The 16120-nt window shown below is 42.7% G+C and overlaps 1 protein-coding gene across 1 annotated transcript in view; it reads right to left on the reverse strand.

Annotated features, from left to right (window-relative positions):
* Window positions 1-9870, reverse strand: part of FAM241A (family with sequence similarity 241 member A) — an 87627-nt gene extending 77757 nt beyond the window's left edge. The window contains exon 1 of the mRNA XM_043973374.1: window positions 9445-9870. Within this exon, the coding sequence (XP_043829309.1) occupies window positions 9445-9741 (297 nt within the window). The 5' untranslated portion in view covers window positions 9742-9870. The remainder of the gene's footprint in view (window positions 1-9444) is intronic.
* Window positions 9871-16120: the final 6250 nt, after the last annotated feature.

The following is a 16120-nucleotide window of genomic DNA, read 5'->3' on the forward strand; positions in this document are numbered from 1 at the left end:
ATTTGTGGTTTTCTAGGTCAATATGTAGCTGACAGGGAGCTATTGCTATTTGAATCTGACAATATTATCCTAGAACACAGAGAGGTTAAAGCAATGTATGTAGGGGTAAGGAGGCAGTATATCTCAAAGATCTGAGTCCCAAGCTTCCTGACCCCAAATCAGCTCTCTCTATCTGCTATACCCTGCTATCTCTTCATACTTAAATTACTAGTGTCAAAATGTATGGAACTAGAACAAAATATAATAGAAAGGCATTTACTTACCCCTCTGTCCCAGTTTCTCTTCCTCTACCATGAATGAGTATTCCTTTTTATATATAGTGGAGTTACAGAGTAAGGGTTAAGGGTGGACGTGGGGGCAGGAGACCTGACTTTGGGATCACTCACTAAACAGCTATGTGGCCTTAGGCAGAATGGACTATATAATTTCTCAGGCTCTTTCCAATTATAAAAATTCTATGCTTCTATTTGGGCCAGGAGAATTTTTTTTTCCTCTTAAGTTCCCTTCTGACAACTTGCTAAGAATATTTCTTTCTATTTAAAAGTAGAAATACAAAAATGGATTATTATTATTATTATTGTTATTATTGATCTAATATTAAATTTCTACACCAAAGGATTATTTAACAGCTACAGCATTTAAAATGATTTTGTGATAAGTCCTGTGGTAGGAGTGTGGTGGCCCATGTAGACTAGGAAAGATTTTTCCCCTAAAAGGCAAGAGTTGTCCCAGAGACTTGACTGGCCCCTAGGGGCTTAAGGCTCCAGGGCTCTAGAATAAAAGGCTAGCCCAGAAGGATTTAGCCTTCAGAGTGGCCACACCCAACATTATATGGCTGATCAGATTAGTTTTTATATGGAGACAAAGGGTGGGGGCTTGGGGAGAGCTGTCTCTACCTGAACCAGTGCTGTATTTTTGCTGGGTCATCTTCCCCATGTTATGGCTAAGAAACCTTCTGTTAATTCTTAGATGGCCTGTAGATATTTCATTCCATTCCAAGTTCCAAAAAGGTGGAATCAGACTCAGCCTACCACAGACCGCAAAGCAAGTGTGTTGAACTCATACAGTATCATAAGCATTTTCCTAGTTTACTTTATAGAGACAGTTAGACCACAGTGTCAGATATTAATGAATATCCATCTAGATTCTATAAGAAATTTGAGTCATGGTTATGTTGATGAATTTCACACAGAAATGTCAAAGCTAAAACGTATCCTCAGAAGTCATTTAGTTCAACCCATACCAGACTCCTGTTAAACCTTAAACCATCTGGTTTACTAAGGTCTGAGCTGTATTTAAGACATCTCTAATAAGATACCCTGAGTCTATCAGGCTTTGGTGTCAGCAATACCATGTTCCAGTTCTTCCAGATACAAAATATTGCTTCTAAGACTCATTCTTAGCTCCTGTAATAAAATATAATTGGCAACTTGAATTCCCAAAATGAAAATGCCCTTTCTAAACTCTTCTAAAATTTTATATTCAATAATGAAAAACCTGGAGAGTAATTCCCAACTCATGGTTATCCAGACTTCACTTGACCTCAATCTGCCTATGGATCTGAAATTTGTCTCTCTGAAACTTCAACTCACTGCTCTGAGTTTTAATCTTTAAAAGATTTAAAGAGAGCTTTATCTAATAACCTCAAAGGAAAAAAAACAACAGAGAAAGAAAAGTGATTAGTCTGGAACAACCTGTTCTTTCTGAACCCATGAGGATTCTTAGTGATCACCAATTCCCAAAACACTCTTCTGAAGACTGTGCCCCAGGGGAAAATGGGCCCCTACTTGTAGCAGCATTTAGGTTAATGAGTCATGGTTAATATGAACACTGAGATACTAGGATGAACCACCCTTGGCCTAAACAGGAAAGTGCCCAGAAATTTTATTCTTTCTTTACTCAGAATCAGTTTGAAAGAAATTTAGGTCATTTAGTCTGAAGTTTAGAAACTAAGTGGTTTATTTTGAAGCTATACCTATCTCACAGTGATGGTTTTTCTTCTAACATAACTAATAGTGATGTATGGTACTGGACATTAGAAACTCCTGTTATGCTAATACTAAGGTCTAAGTTGTACTTGCAATAGCTCTAATAAAACTAATAAGAAACCCTGGCTGTATCAGGCTTTAGTATCAACAACACTATATCCCTGCTTCTCTAGATACAAAATTCTGCTTCTAAGACTCATTCCTGCACTAAGATATAATTTTGGCACTTTGAACCCCCAAAATGAAAACATCCTTTCTCAACTCTCCTAAAATTTTATATTCGATAATGACAAACTTTTAAAGTATTATAACAAATTAGCCCTGCCCAAGACTTTCAAGTCATATAAAATTATAATTACTGTCCCTCTTAAACCTACTTTGGAATCCCACCTATTTGCAGAAGGTAATCTTAAGAACTATTAGTAGGGGCAGCTAGATGGCGCAGTGGTTAAAGCACTGGCCCTGGATTCAGGAGTACCTGAGTTCAAATCTGGCCTCAGACACTTGACACTTACTAGCTGTGTGACCCTGGGCAAGTCACTTAACCCCCATTGCCTAAAAAAAAAAAAAAAAAGAACTATTAGTAGAAGTAGAAATTTAATATTCAGATAGGAAGCTAGTAAACAAAGAAATTAAATTAAATTACTACAGGTATTACAAAACTGATGAATAACTTCTCCACCCCCTGGGCAAGTCACTTAACTCTGTTTGCCTCGGTTTTCTCATCTATAAAATGAGAGAAGGAAATGGCAAGCCACTCCAGTATCTTTGCCAAGAAAACCTCAAATGGGGTTGGGAAGAGTTGTATATGACTGAAATGACTGAACAACAAACATGTATTAGTTCAATAAGACTGATTTCTTTCCAGTGAGCAGTTCTAGCTGCAATGAAGTTAGGGGAATTCTACTTTAGAAGAGTAAAACAAAGACAGGGGGCAGCTAGATGGCACGGTAGATGGAGCACTGGCCCTGGAGTCAGGAGGACCTGAGTTCAAATCCGACCTCAGAGACTTAACACTTACTAGCTGTGTGACCCTGGGCAAGTCACTTAACCCTAATTGCCTCACTAAAAACAAAAACAAAAACAAACAAAAAAAACAAAGACAGAAGGGGAGAAATTTGGGAGCATAGATAGCTTTGAGGGCAAGGCAGATCTTTTTTTTGTTCAGTTGTTTCAGTCATGATTGCCTCTTTGTGATCCTATTTGGGGTTTTCTTGGGGGAAGATCCTGGAGTGGCTTGCTATTTCCTTGCTAGTTTTGAATTTAAGTCTGCAGGCCTGGTACTCTATCCACAATGCCAATCAATAGCAAGAGCTGAGAAGTCTTGTTGAAGGAAGGTGTGCCTTGAGCCGAGTCTTAAAGGCCTATACTCCACCTCACCCAGGACAGCCAATTATGGCATGAAGGTACACTGGATGATTTGGGGGAGGGCGAGGCAGATAGCAGAGAGGCATACACAGGTACAGTGAGTCATAAAAAATCTGGCCCTCTTTTAGCTTTGAGTGGGGCTGGCCCCAAAGCTGGAAAGGTGGAGGTAAGCCTCTTCAACCCTCCTTTTATACCATAGGGCCCATTGTTTCCAGGACCAATAATCCAGGAAGTTATTAGTTTAACGGGTCAAGTGTACTCCTGTCAGCTGGTTTAGAAACCTAACCACCATTTATAACATTGTCATTCACCACTAGAACATCCTGACTTATATAACTCTCAGTCTTTGAGAAACAGCCTATTGACATTTTGAATACTTTGATACCAGGGTGAAGCCGTGATCTCTTGTGGGAGCTCTCCCACCCTGATGTATTCTCTCCCGAGTTCTAGAGGAAAGAAGAGACTGGGCATAGACTCAGCAAGCTCACCCTGTTCCCAAGTACATCTAACTTCCTAACTACTCATCTCTTCCCTAAAACCTGCTCCACACCTTTCCCTTCCCTTTCTCTTGATCTGGTCATCTGGCCTCAGTGTCATCTTTGACTCTTCTTGTCCCTCATAAGCAATTAGTTGCCAAGTTCTATGATTCTAGGTTGTTAATCTCTCTGCTTTCCTCTTAGCTTCCATTGTAGTCACCAGTCCCTTATCACCTCTTATCACCCAAATTATTACAAAGCCTCTTGAGGTCTTCCCACCTCCTTCTGTCCCCATTTCCTGGTACAGTGGAAAGAGTCAGGGTTCTGAAGTTAGGGGGAAATGAGACCTGCAAAAGACTTTGGCTTTAAAAAGCCAAGGTCCCCCACCGCATCCTGAGCCAGTTGTCTTGACCTACATCTTGCCACCGGACTCCAATGACTCTGGAGGAGTGAGGCTGATGACTTTGCACAGCTCTGCCTCACTTAAATACAATTCTCTTGCAAATAAGATGGCACTCATCTGATGCATGGGTGCTCTTTGAGAACAAAGGACAAACAACAACAATATCTTGAATGAATCCTATCAAAAAATAATCTTCCATATAGGATTTGGGGCAGCTAGGTGGCATAGTAGATAGAGTGCCAGGACCAGATTCAGGAAGACTTATCTTCCTGAGTTCAAATGTAGCTGTGTGATTCTGGGTAAGTAACTTCACCCTATTTGCCTCGGTTCCCAGAGAAGGAACTAGCAAAACACTCCAGTGACTCTGCCAAGAAAACCCCAAATGGGGTCATGAAGAGTAGGACAATATGAAACTGACTGGGGCAGCTAGGTGACACAGTGGATAGAGAGCACTGACCCTGGATTCAGGAGGACCTGAGTTCAAATCTGGCCTCAAACACTTAACACTTACTAGCTGTGTGACCCTGGGCAAGTCACTTAACCCCAATTGCGTCACCCCCCCCAAAAAAAAAATTGGAAAAAAAAATACTGAAACTGACTGAACTGTCACCACGAAATCAAGGATTTAATTCCCCAGCCAGCCTGCCCTTTTCCAGGTATTGTTACATTTCAGGGTGGTAACCTAGTTACTCTTCTTTTTTGTTATCTCCCGAATGGCCCATTTCTTTTTCTTATGGACTATATACCCCTGTACTGTTTACATGTTTGTCATCATTGGCACTATGCTGCCACCACAGCCTACTTACAATCATCCATTGCACTTTGGGTTACCCACAACACTGATTGTTTGGAGATTTCACAGTCAAAGAAAGCACCACAGGGAGAGCACTGGTTTTTAAAAAAAGATGGTTTTTCTGTCAGGGAACAGCTTGGGGTCTGTGAAAGTACTTCCCAAATGCAATTCAGCTCATTCCCCCCCAAAACTGATGGAACCCATTTGGGAGTTGAAAAAAATACTAAACCGTTTCCTGGGTTGTTTTTGTGTTTTATTCACTGCTTTCCAAAATTATATCATTCCATGTGAATAGCCACCATCATCGCTTCATTTCCATTTCAGGGGGATTCAGGGAGAAGTTTTCTACCATGCCTTGGCTGCCCTCTCCCCTGCCTCTTCTACCATGGGTGAGTTACTTCTGGAACGTATCTTTGATTGAGGGCCCAGGGCCTGCCATCCTTCATTCCCCTTCTTGTCATGCTTCAGACTCTCTGGAGTTTGCCACAATGCCACTGCCACAGCCACCTTCTGGTTCTTTATCCCTCCACCCTACCCTGCCTCTTTGCACCCCCTCTTTCTACCCTTTTCAGCAATCTTTTGTGTTCTGTCTTCTCCTACTAAAGAGAGGGCAGAGGCTGTCTTTTTGTTCCAATTTGTATCCCCAATGGCCAACACAGTCCCTAGCACATAGTAAGTACCTATCACTGTGAAACTAGTCCTGGAAGGACACCAGATACAGGGGGAGGGTGGGGTGGTGGTTCAGAACTGTCTTGGTTACCAGTTCTTTGCTGTAGTCATCATCCCTTCTACAGGCAACGGGTGAAATTATAAATAACATTTTCATGATAAGTCAACAACGAAATGTCTTCATGATGATAATGGCTCATAAAAAGAGTTGCTTTTCATCTACAATTGCTTTCTGTCTGCTAAGAATGAATACCATTTCTAACTGCAATGAATTGTAACATTCCGGGTTCCTTCACTAAGAGGTATTGAATAGTATTGGTATAGGAATAGAGAGTTGTAATATTGATTGAGTAAATCAATCATGACTCACTCCAGTGTAGTTTTCAACTGCAGTCCTGGAAAGTGCTAGTGGGCCTGGCTAAACATTCTCTTCTAGCTGCCAAATTGAATAATCTATTTACATTTTCAAAAGCCTATAGGAAACTGAACTTTGTATTTATAACATGAAGGAAAGATAGGCATGTTTTATTGTGACAGATAAAAAATCGTTAATACTACTAAGCAAATTCCTTTGTTCTCCTGCTCATTGTTTTTTGTCATAAATAAATTTTAATGACATAAGGGACACAAGTGATGACTTACCTACATTGGCAACAAGTTGACCTTGTAAGAATTAGTTGGAGTGGTAGCTAGCCTACCATAGCTAGAAAGACCTTAGTTTGGGGGCACTTATTAGCCACATGACCCTGAGCAAGTCCCTTACCCTCTTTCTGCCTCAGTTTCCTTCTCTGGAAAACCAGGATAAGAATAACAGCACTGGCCTCACAGATAGTGAGGGTACCATGAGATGACATAAGACAAGTGCTTTACTGTAAACCTGAACGTGTGTGTATAAATGTTAGCTATTATCAAACACTTCAGATTCATCTGATCACTTATTTAGGAAACCACAACTTGAATTTCCCTTTCAGACACCAACCCCACCCCACCAACAGCCATTTCAATTAGGTTTCTGATTCCTTTGCTTTATTTTTCCATTTTGAGAATTAAGGTATAAAAACATCAAGCTTTCTCTTCCTGAGCCACTGTACAGCCAGCTCCGAGAGGCTTCCAGAAAGGGACTTAGTTAGAAGCGTCCTGGTGACCAGTTCTTGGCTTTGGTCATCACCTCTTCCATAGTCAGCAGTGGTAAATAAATCAAGATTGTCAAAGCTGGATTTGGTGCTAAAGTACATCTTTTTGAGTGTTTTTTTAAAATCTATTTTCTGATTTTTGTTTCATATGCTAAAATAATTTAGAAATGGAGTTTGTGTCTGAGGAAGGGTGGAAAAGAGCAAGTGAGAAGCATGGGACATAATCACTCTTTATCAAGCTATAGGTCAATCAGAGAACAAGCACTGTGAAGTCACTACTGTGGGCTAGGCAGTGTGATAAGTGCTGGGTTAGTAAAGTAAGATAAACAAAGGGCTCATACAATAGGTAGGAAAAGCATTTAAATGTAATATACAATAAATTATATTCCTGCCAACTAATGTGATTAGTAACTGACCTACCTAGGTCAATAAATTACATTATTTACTGGTGAAAATTCACTTCCAACTTTGCTCCATTCACTTTGGCTGCCCACTTCATTTTCTTTACATTGCTTTGACTCTAGATGGAGGATATTATGGAACTGGAGCAGCCGGGGAGGGATTCTGGAGTTGCCCACTTTCTCATTTTCCCTTATCTCAGTTCCCTTCCAACTTTGATACAACGTAAACCCAACTCTTTTTCTTCTTTATCAGCTTGCCATTCTATTTGCTTTCAGAGATTAGAAATAACTTGCTCAATATCAAAAAGCATCTGTTTGTGGTTTTAGTTCCTGAACATGCTTTCACACACAAAAACACAGTGTGTACCTATACTATGTATATGGTGTGTGTATAATTGCTGAATGGCAGCATTTTGAGATCATCAAGCTCAACTCCTCTTTTTACTTTGAGGAAAAGGAGGCCCAGAGAAATTAAGTGATTTGTGCAAGGTTATACGGCAAGTAAGGTAACCCAGGGTTCTCATTCAGATCCCCTGATTGCAAAGTAAAGTGGAAAGAACACTGGACTATGTCTACACATATAAGTCAGGCAGTAAGCATTTATCAAGCACCTACTGAATACCAAATACTGGGCTAAGCATAGGGCATATAAAGAAAGGCAAAAGACATACCCACATATATGCAACATACATATGAGGTGGTAACCAGCTGTTTTGGGGACTCTAATGAAAAGAAAAAAGAGCCTTAACTAGAAGGCACTTAGGCCAGATATAAGGCAGTAGTCCTCTCTAGAATAGGGTGAGTGAAACATTCAAATGAGTCAATATGAGAATGACCTAAGAGGAACACATATTTCTCAGGGTCTTTAAAATGTCATTTTGCTTTTAAAAGCATAGATTTAGAACTGGAAGAGACCCCAGAAGTCATCCAGACCAAACCCTTTCACTTTTTATAGTCTCTGTGTCTATACCAAAATCTCACCTTCACTTTCCTGGCTTCCGTCCCGCTGAGATCACCTCCACTTTACTCTGCCTATAGCTTGTGTAATGAATTCTTTGCACGTCTGTCTCCCCCAATCAGAATGTGAGCTCCTTGAGAAGAGGGGCTGTCTTTGCCTTTGTTTCTCCAAAGCTTTAGTACAGCACCTGACACACTGAAATAGCTTAATAAATGCTTACTAACTGACTACACTATACAACACATAGATAGGGATATACTATAATAGAGAGTCTATGTTTGTATATGTATACACATGATTGTATACATACCATATATGTATAATATATATAAAATGTGTGTATAGTCTTTGTATACATGCTATATGTGTAGAGTATGTATGTCTATACACTTTTTTTTGTAAATGCACATCCAATTCTTTGTATACATACACAAATACACACACACACACACACATATATTCTTTGTATAAGCACATGATTCCTTATATACCATATAGGTATCCACACATATATACACTCGGACATGTATAGTATACACACCATGCATGTATAGTATGTCATATACATATGGTATGTATACCAAGAATCATGCAATGCCAGAGTTGGAGGGGAGTGTACGGTATATATTGGGGCACATATAAAATCACCAAATCTAAGAGTTGGAAGGGACTTTTGAGATCGCTTAGCTCAATTCTCATCTTTTCACCCTATGAGGAAATGCAGGTTCAGAGAGGGAATAAGCGACATGCCCAAGCAGACAGGAGCGGCAGAACCGGGCTTCAAAGCCGGGCGCAGGTACTCCCCCGTTCCCAATCACTGCCCCTTGCTGCGGGTGGGGAGCCGTCCGAACGCGGGGAGAGCACTCTTGCGCTCCGGGATGCCCTGAACACTCCGGGCTCCCGGGCTTGTCTTTGCGCACGCCGGGGAGCAGGCACGCCGCCCGTCCCCCACCCCCACCCCCACCCCCGCCCCCGGGGTCCCATCCACGCACACACCTTGACCCAGATGCTCCCCAGCTCCCCACATGACGCAGTCCCCAATCGGCCCCAGGAGAAGGAGCAGGGGAAGCAGCGTGCCCCTCATACTCGCGGCGGGCGAGGAGTCCGAGGCCGGCTGGAGTGAAAACTTCCCCGGCGCCCGGGGCGGAGCAGCGCAGCGCTGCGCTCCGCTTGGTCCCCGCAGCGCCCGGCACACGCCGGCCCGGCCCGCCCGCCGGCAGCCCCCGGGGGCGCCCGCCCCTTCACGGCTGCTCACCTGCTCAGGCTGCTCCTGGCCGGCTCCTCCAGGACCACGCTGCTGCTGCGGCTGCTGCTGCGGCGGCGGCTGCTGCTGCCGGGGCCGCCCGCGCCGCCTCGGAGGCTGCAGCTGCTGCTGCTGCCCCGCTAGCAGGCTCTGGCCACCGTCCTCCGGCTCCTCCGGCTCCTCCGTCTTCCCGGACGCCGGCCCCGGCCCCGGCTTCCGCCCCTCCAGCCCAGAGTCGGCTCCGTCCCCGTCCTCGTCCGGCTCCCCGTCGCCGGCCGCGCCGCGCAGCGGCTCCCCGGCGGAGCACATCCCGCCCCCTCCCCGGGGCCAAGGCTGGCCGCCCAGCTGGGAGGGGATCCGGGACGCACGCACGGCCTCGCCCGCTTCCCAGGCTTACCTCCCGGACCCCCGCGACTGTTGACAAGCCGTTGGGCGGGAGGGCGCCGCCGGCTCGGCTCGGGGGCCCCGGGAGCGCCTTACGGAACCGACGCTCCGCCCAGCCCCGCCCCGGCTGGCCGGCCCCCAGGGGCAGAAGTGAGAGGCTCTGTCCCGCTCCCTTTAGGCACTCGCTAGCCCCGCCCCCAATCTCGGGCGCCCCGCCCCTGGGGGCGGAGCCTCGAGGGGCTGGGAAAGGGGGATCCGTAGGGGCGGGGTCTGTGGGTGCCCTAGCACAGGTATATATGCCACCTCCGTGGCTTGCCCTAAGCCTTCGCCATTTCTCTTTCTCCTCCTCTCCCCCATTCTAGCTCTTCCTTTCTCTCCCTTCTTTTCTCCCTCCATTCTCCTCCCCTTTCTCTGTTCTTCACACTCTTTATTCCCCTTATTCTCCTCCTCCTTTCCCTCCACTGCTCTTCTATCCTTTCTCTGTTTCTTTTTTGCATCCCTCCTCTCTCTCTTTTCCTCTACCTCCCTTTTTTCCTTTCTTCTTTCTCTACTTTCCCATTCCTAGTCTTTTTCTCTCTTCCCTATTTTGACTTTCCTTCCCATTTTTATTCTCATTTCTTTTTTACTCTCCAAAATCTTGTTTTCCTCGCTCATCTCTTTCACGCCTTCCCTTTTCTTGTCTCTGATTTTTACTTTTTAAATTTTTACTTTTTTTACTCTCTTCCCTCTTTCTCTTCTCTTTTTTTTTGTTCTTGACCTTTTTCTCACTCTTTTCTCTTTCCCCTTCTTTTCCTGTCTCCCCCTTTTCTCTCTCCCTCTTTCTTTTTCTCTTTCCCTATTTCCATTTCTCTTTCTCTCTATGGCTTTCCACCTGTTTCTCCTCCCCTCCTCTCTCAATCTCCTCTTTCCCTTTCCCCTGATTTTCCCTATTTCTTTTCCTCTCTCTTCTTCCCTTTCTTGCCATTCTTGTCTCTTTTCCTGTCTGTCTCTCGATCTCTCTTACCTTTTCCCCTTTCTCTTATTTTTCTCCATTTCTTTTTCTCCCCTTTCTCTTTTCTCTCTCCACTAGCCTCCCCCCATCATTTTCTCTATTTCTTCTCTTTCTCTCTCCCCCTCCAAAATCTCCCTTTCTGTCTTGGCTCCCCGTGTAATGTCCCTTCCTCCCCCCATCCAAGACTTGTTTCCCTTTTCTGTTTACTAACACTTAACTTCACTGGAAATGGGTCAGAGAAATAGTTCTGGAATGGAGTCAATGGAAAAGCAATGAACTGGGAGTTAGAAGATCTGGAATCCATGCTTGATTCTGCCACTAAATTAGCTGTGTGACCTCGGGCAAGTGAATTCACCCCTCTGAGCTTCTGCTTTTTCATCTATAAAACAAAGTCACAGGATCATTGATCTAAAGTGGAAGGGACTTCAAAGGTCCCTTAGTCCAAACCTCTCATTTCACAGATGAGAAAATTAAATGAAATTGAAATGCCTGAACACTGATTGCCCAAGAACACACAACTACCAGAGGTTGTACTTGAATTCTGATTCTCTGACTCCAGGGTCAAGGTTTAGACTAGCTGATCTTAACAGTCTCTTCCAGTTCTAAAGTTCTTTAATAAGTGGCTTCTTAGTTTACTTGTGTTGGCAAAGTAAAAGAGCCTGGTGGTTGGCAGTTAGAGCTATTCAGATTAGGTTGTTAAATTCACATTTCTCTTGCTCTAATGAGCTGTTAAAAGCAATAGAATTTCACAGTGGACAAATATATACCTTTAGAAAAGAGGTGCTCCTTCTTTAGGAAAGGAGGGGGGTTAAAAAATATGGCTTTGACTAGCATTGAATGAAAGGGAGAAAAGGTGGTTTCCCTTTCCAAAAGTCATTATAGCATGAAGGAGTGTATTCAAGTTAAATGCATGGAATTTAAGCCACCACCGATCTAAGAACTAAGAGGTTTCTTTAGAACCACTTCCTTTTTTTTTTCTTTTTCTTCTGATGTCAGTACTTTTCGTTGCTGAGAATTTGGTTTAACCATTGGTAGTATTTGTGATAAGATCTTACTTGCTTTTATTATTTGGAGGAAAAATTAGAATTGTGTAAAACCCTAACCATACTAGGGAATTTAGGAGACATTACTACATTTGATTTACTTTTTGTATCAATCCATAACAGTTTTGAGGATGTATTAGTGTAAAATGTGTATTTCATAGATAGATAGATGATAGATAATAGATAGAAATATATACACGTATATACACATACACATGCACATACACATATATAGATAGATATAGATATCTACACAAACATACACACATCCTAGATCTTGAGACTTAAAAAAATAATTTTGCCTCCTTTATCTTCTATGCCCTTTCATTTTTATAAGCATTTATTGAAGACTTCCTAATATGATATAAAGAATATGGGCTCTAAGAGTTACTACCTGGATGACTTTGGGCAAATCACTTAACCTCCATGGGCTTTGGTTTCCTTATTTGTAAAAAGTGGGCACTAAGGGGCAGCTAGGTGGCTCAGTGGATAGAGCACTGGCCCTGGAGTCAGGAGTATCTGAGTTCAAATCCGACCTCAGACACTTAACACTTACTAGCTGTGTGACCCTGGGCAAGTCACTTGACCCCAATTGCCTCACTAAAAAAAAAAAAGTGGGCACTAGTGGGCACCAAGTGACCTCAGATCTTTTCCATTTCTATACTGATGATCTATTTTTTTTTTTTTGCTTGAAGACCTCTACTAAGGGGGAATCTCACTATTTTCAAGTCCATTCCATTTAAAAATCAAAACTCAATTTGCCTCTGTGAAACTTTTACTCTTTGCTTTCAGTTTTGTCCTTTGAGGCTAAGAACAAGTATAATTTGTTGTCCACATGACAGTCCTTCAGTTGCCTGAAGGCACAAGGGTTAGTGTCTGATCTAGAGCTGAAAGAGACCTTAGAGGTCATCTAGTCCAACTTGTCCAGGGTTCTATAGCTAGTAAATAGTAGAGCCAGGATTCGTGTTCAAGTTGTGACTCCAAGTTCAGTGCTCTTTACACTGCACCAAACTATTTTGGCCCTGCTTCCCCTCACACACACATGCGTGCATGCACTCACACTTCCCTTCTGTAGGCTAAACAGTTCCAATTCCTTATGAGATGTAATCTTGATGTCTTTCACTATCTTGTATGTCCTCCTCTCAACACCTTCCAGAATTTTATATTATATGTCTGGGACTATAGCAACCTGGGGGATCAGGCACATGGAGAAAGTAGCATTTGAATTAGGCTTTGAGAAATATATAGGAATTTGACAAGAAAATAAAGAAACTGCTAAAGAATGAGCAAAGTTAGAGATAAGAAAGCTCAGGCTGTGTTTTTCTATTTTTTTTCTTTTCTTTTCTTTCTTTCTTTTTTTTTTTTTTTTTGGCATGGCAATGAGGGTTAAGTGACTTGCCCTGGGTCACACACCTAGTAAGTGTCAATCAAGTGCCTGAGTTCGAATTTGAACTCAGGTCCTCCTGATTCTAGGGCCAGTGCTCTATCCACTGTGTCACCTAGCTGCCCCTTCAGGCTATGTTTTTGTGAGAGAAAGAAGATTTGGGTCAGCTAGGTGGCACAGTAGATAGAGCACTGGCCCTGGAATCAGAGGGACCTGAGTTCAAATCTGGCCTCAGACACTTGATACGTACTAGCTGTGTGACCCAGGGCAAATCACTTAACCCCAATTGCCCCACAAAAAAGAAAAAAGAAGAAGATAAAATTTGTACAAGAGAAAGAAGACTCTAATTTGGCTAGAAGAGCAGTTCACAACCTTTTTGGTCCCAGGACTCCTTTAACATTCATGAAAACTATTGAGGCTTCCCAAGAGCTTTTGTTTACATGGGTTTATATATATCTCAATATTTGCTGTATTGCAAATTAAAACATCTTAGTGTTTTTAGAAAATGGTTTTGATATCACAGACCCCCACAAAGGGTCTTGGGGTCTTTAGGAGTCACTGGAACTCACTTTGAGAACTACTGAGCTAGAATATCTAATCTGGGCGGGGGGGACATCATAGAAGACAAGGCTCGAGAGCTAGAGGGGCTCCAGATTTGGGGGAGGGATCTTGAATTCCAGGCAAAGGATTAAAACTTGACTCAGTGAACAAAGAGAAGCCGTGGAAGATGTCTGAGCAGAGGAAAGGCATAGCCAGATCTCTGCTTGAGGAAGATAAATCGGAAGGATTGCAGGCTAGATGAGAGACAGTAGAATGGAAGCAAGAAGACCGGGAAAGAGGCTGTCAGAATGGTCTAGGCCAATAGCAGGGAGATGCTGACAGTGGGAATGCAATGGGGGAGAATGGATGTAAAAGTTATTGCAAAGGTGGAATCAGTAATGGAGACAACAGGAGAGCAGAAGAAGGAAGAATGAAGGATAACACCAAAGTGTTGAACATGAGATATTGGGTAAAGGGTGGTATACTCCTCAGAAACAGTGAATTCTGAATTCATTATCTTTCCCCTCCTAAGCATTCTTCCTAATTTTCCTGTTATTGGGAAGAGCACCACCAATACTCCCAGTCACCCAGGCTTGCAACCTCGTCTTATCCTCTGTTCCTCTCTCTACTTCCCATGTCCGATCTGTTGCCAAGCCTTATTGATTCTACCTTGCTAACATCTCTTACATACTCTACCTTTACTTCTCTGATGTTGTTGCTACCCTGGTGCAGGCCCTCATCACTTCATACCTAGACTATTGCTATAACCTTCTGGTTGGTCTTCCTGCCTCAAGTCTCTCTCCACTTTAGTCTATCCTCCACTCAGTTGTCAAATTGGTCTTAATTATGTCACCATCATTTATTATTCAATAAACTCCAGAGGTTCACTATTACCTCCTCTGTTTGGTATTTTAAGTCCTTCATAACCTGACCCATTCTTACTTTCTAATTCTCTACTACCTCACCCCACTCTATATATTCTGTGATCTAGTGACACTGCCTTTCTTGTCCCTCACATAAGACACACCACCTTCCAACTTGAGATAATTTTTACTGGCAGTTCCCCAATGCCTAGAATTCTCTCCTTCCTCATCTCTGTCTTTCAGTCTCTCTTGATTCTTTCAAGTCCCAGTTAAAATCCCATCTTATGCAAGAAACATTTCCTAGCCTCCAGAACACTAGAACCTCCCCTCTGTTTATTACCTCCAATTATTCTGCATATGTCTTCTTGTTTGTATTTTGGCTCTCCCACTAGACTGTGAGTTTCTTGAGAGCAGGGATTGGTTGTTTGTTTTTGTATCCCCAGTCTGTCATAAATGTCAGAAATGCTTATTGGTTGGCTGATTGGCTGAATTCAAAAGCAGAAAATAGGTTCAGGTGGAAAGATATTTTTTTCTGCTGCATATATTAAATCTTCTGTGCTGATGGAAAAAGAAGTCAGAGTTGAAATAGATTCAGGAGTCATATGCATAGAGATTGCAGTCGAAGCACTGGGGTAAACGGGATTGTCAAGGAAGAAAGTTGTAGAGGGTGAAGAGAAGACCAGTGACAGAATCTTGGAAGACACCCACACTGAGGTTCTAAGGAAAAGATGAGGCAGCAAAGAGACAGAGAAGCAACAGTTAGTGGGGTAGGAGGAAAACTAGAAGAGTATGCTGTTTCCAGAGCCAAGAGATTATTTAAAAGTATCTAATCAGGTAGGGTTCACGGTTTCAGAAACTGGGGAGAGGCCAAGGAGGATAAGGACTGAAAGAAAGGCCATTGGATTTAACTATTAGGATGGGATCATTTTCAATAAAGCAGTGAGAACAGAAGCCAGATTGCAAGGGATTGGTAAGAGTGGGTGGTGAGAAAATGTTATGTGTAAACAACTTTTTCAAGAAGTTTAATGGTGAAAGGGAGGAACGAAACAAGGACCTGGAGGGTATAAAAATGTTATAGAAAGCCTTTTTTTTTTTTTTTAGGATTGGGGTGACCTAAACTTCTGTGTAGGCAGATGGGAAGGAGCCAGTGAAAGAGATTAAAGATGCATTAGAAAGGGAATTGAATGAAAAAGCATTTATAAAGTGCTTGCTATGTTAAAACATACACACACACACACACACACACACACACACACACACACACAGTACTAAGCTTCCAGGATATACAACTAGAAAAACAAGATAGTCCCTGCTCTCAAGGACTTCATATTCTATTAAAGGGAGGTTTCAACTGCAAGTCAGATGGAAAAGCCCCACAGTCCTTGGGCTTCAGAGACAAAACAAATGGTGATGCATCTTCTTTAATGCCATTTCCATTACTAAAGCCATGCTGATTCCTGTACCATTTGACCATGCTACAATC

This window comes from Dromiciops gliroides, chromosome 6 (genome assembly GCF_019393635.1).
Source record: "Dromiciops gliroides isolate mDroGli1 chromosome 6, mDroGli1.pri, whole genome shotgun sequence".
Lineage (NCBI taxonomy): Eukaryota > Metazoa > Chordata > Mammalia > Microbiotheria > Microbiotheriidae > Dromiciops > Dromiciops gliroides.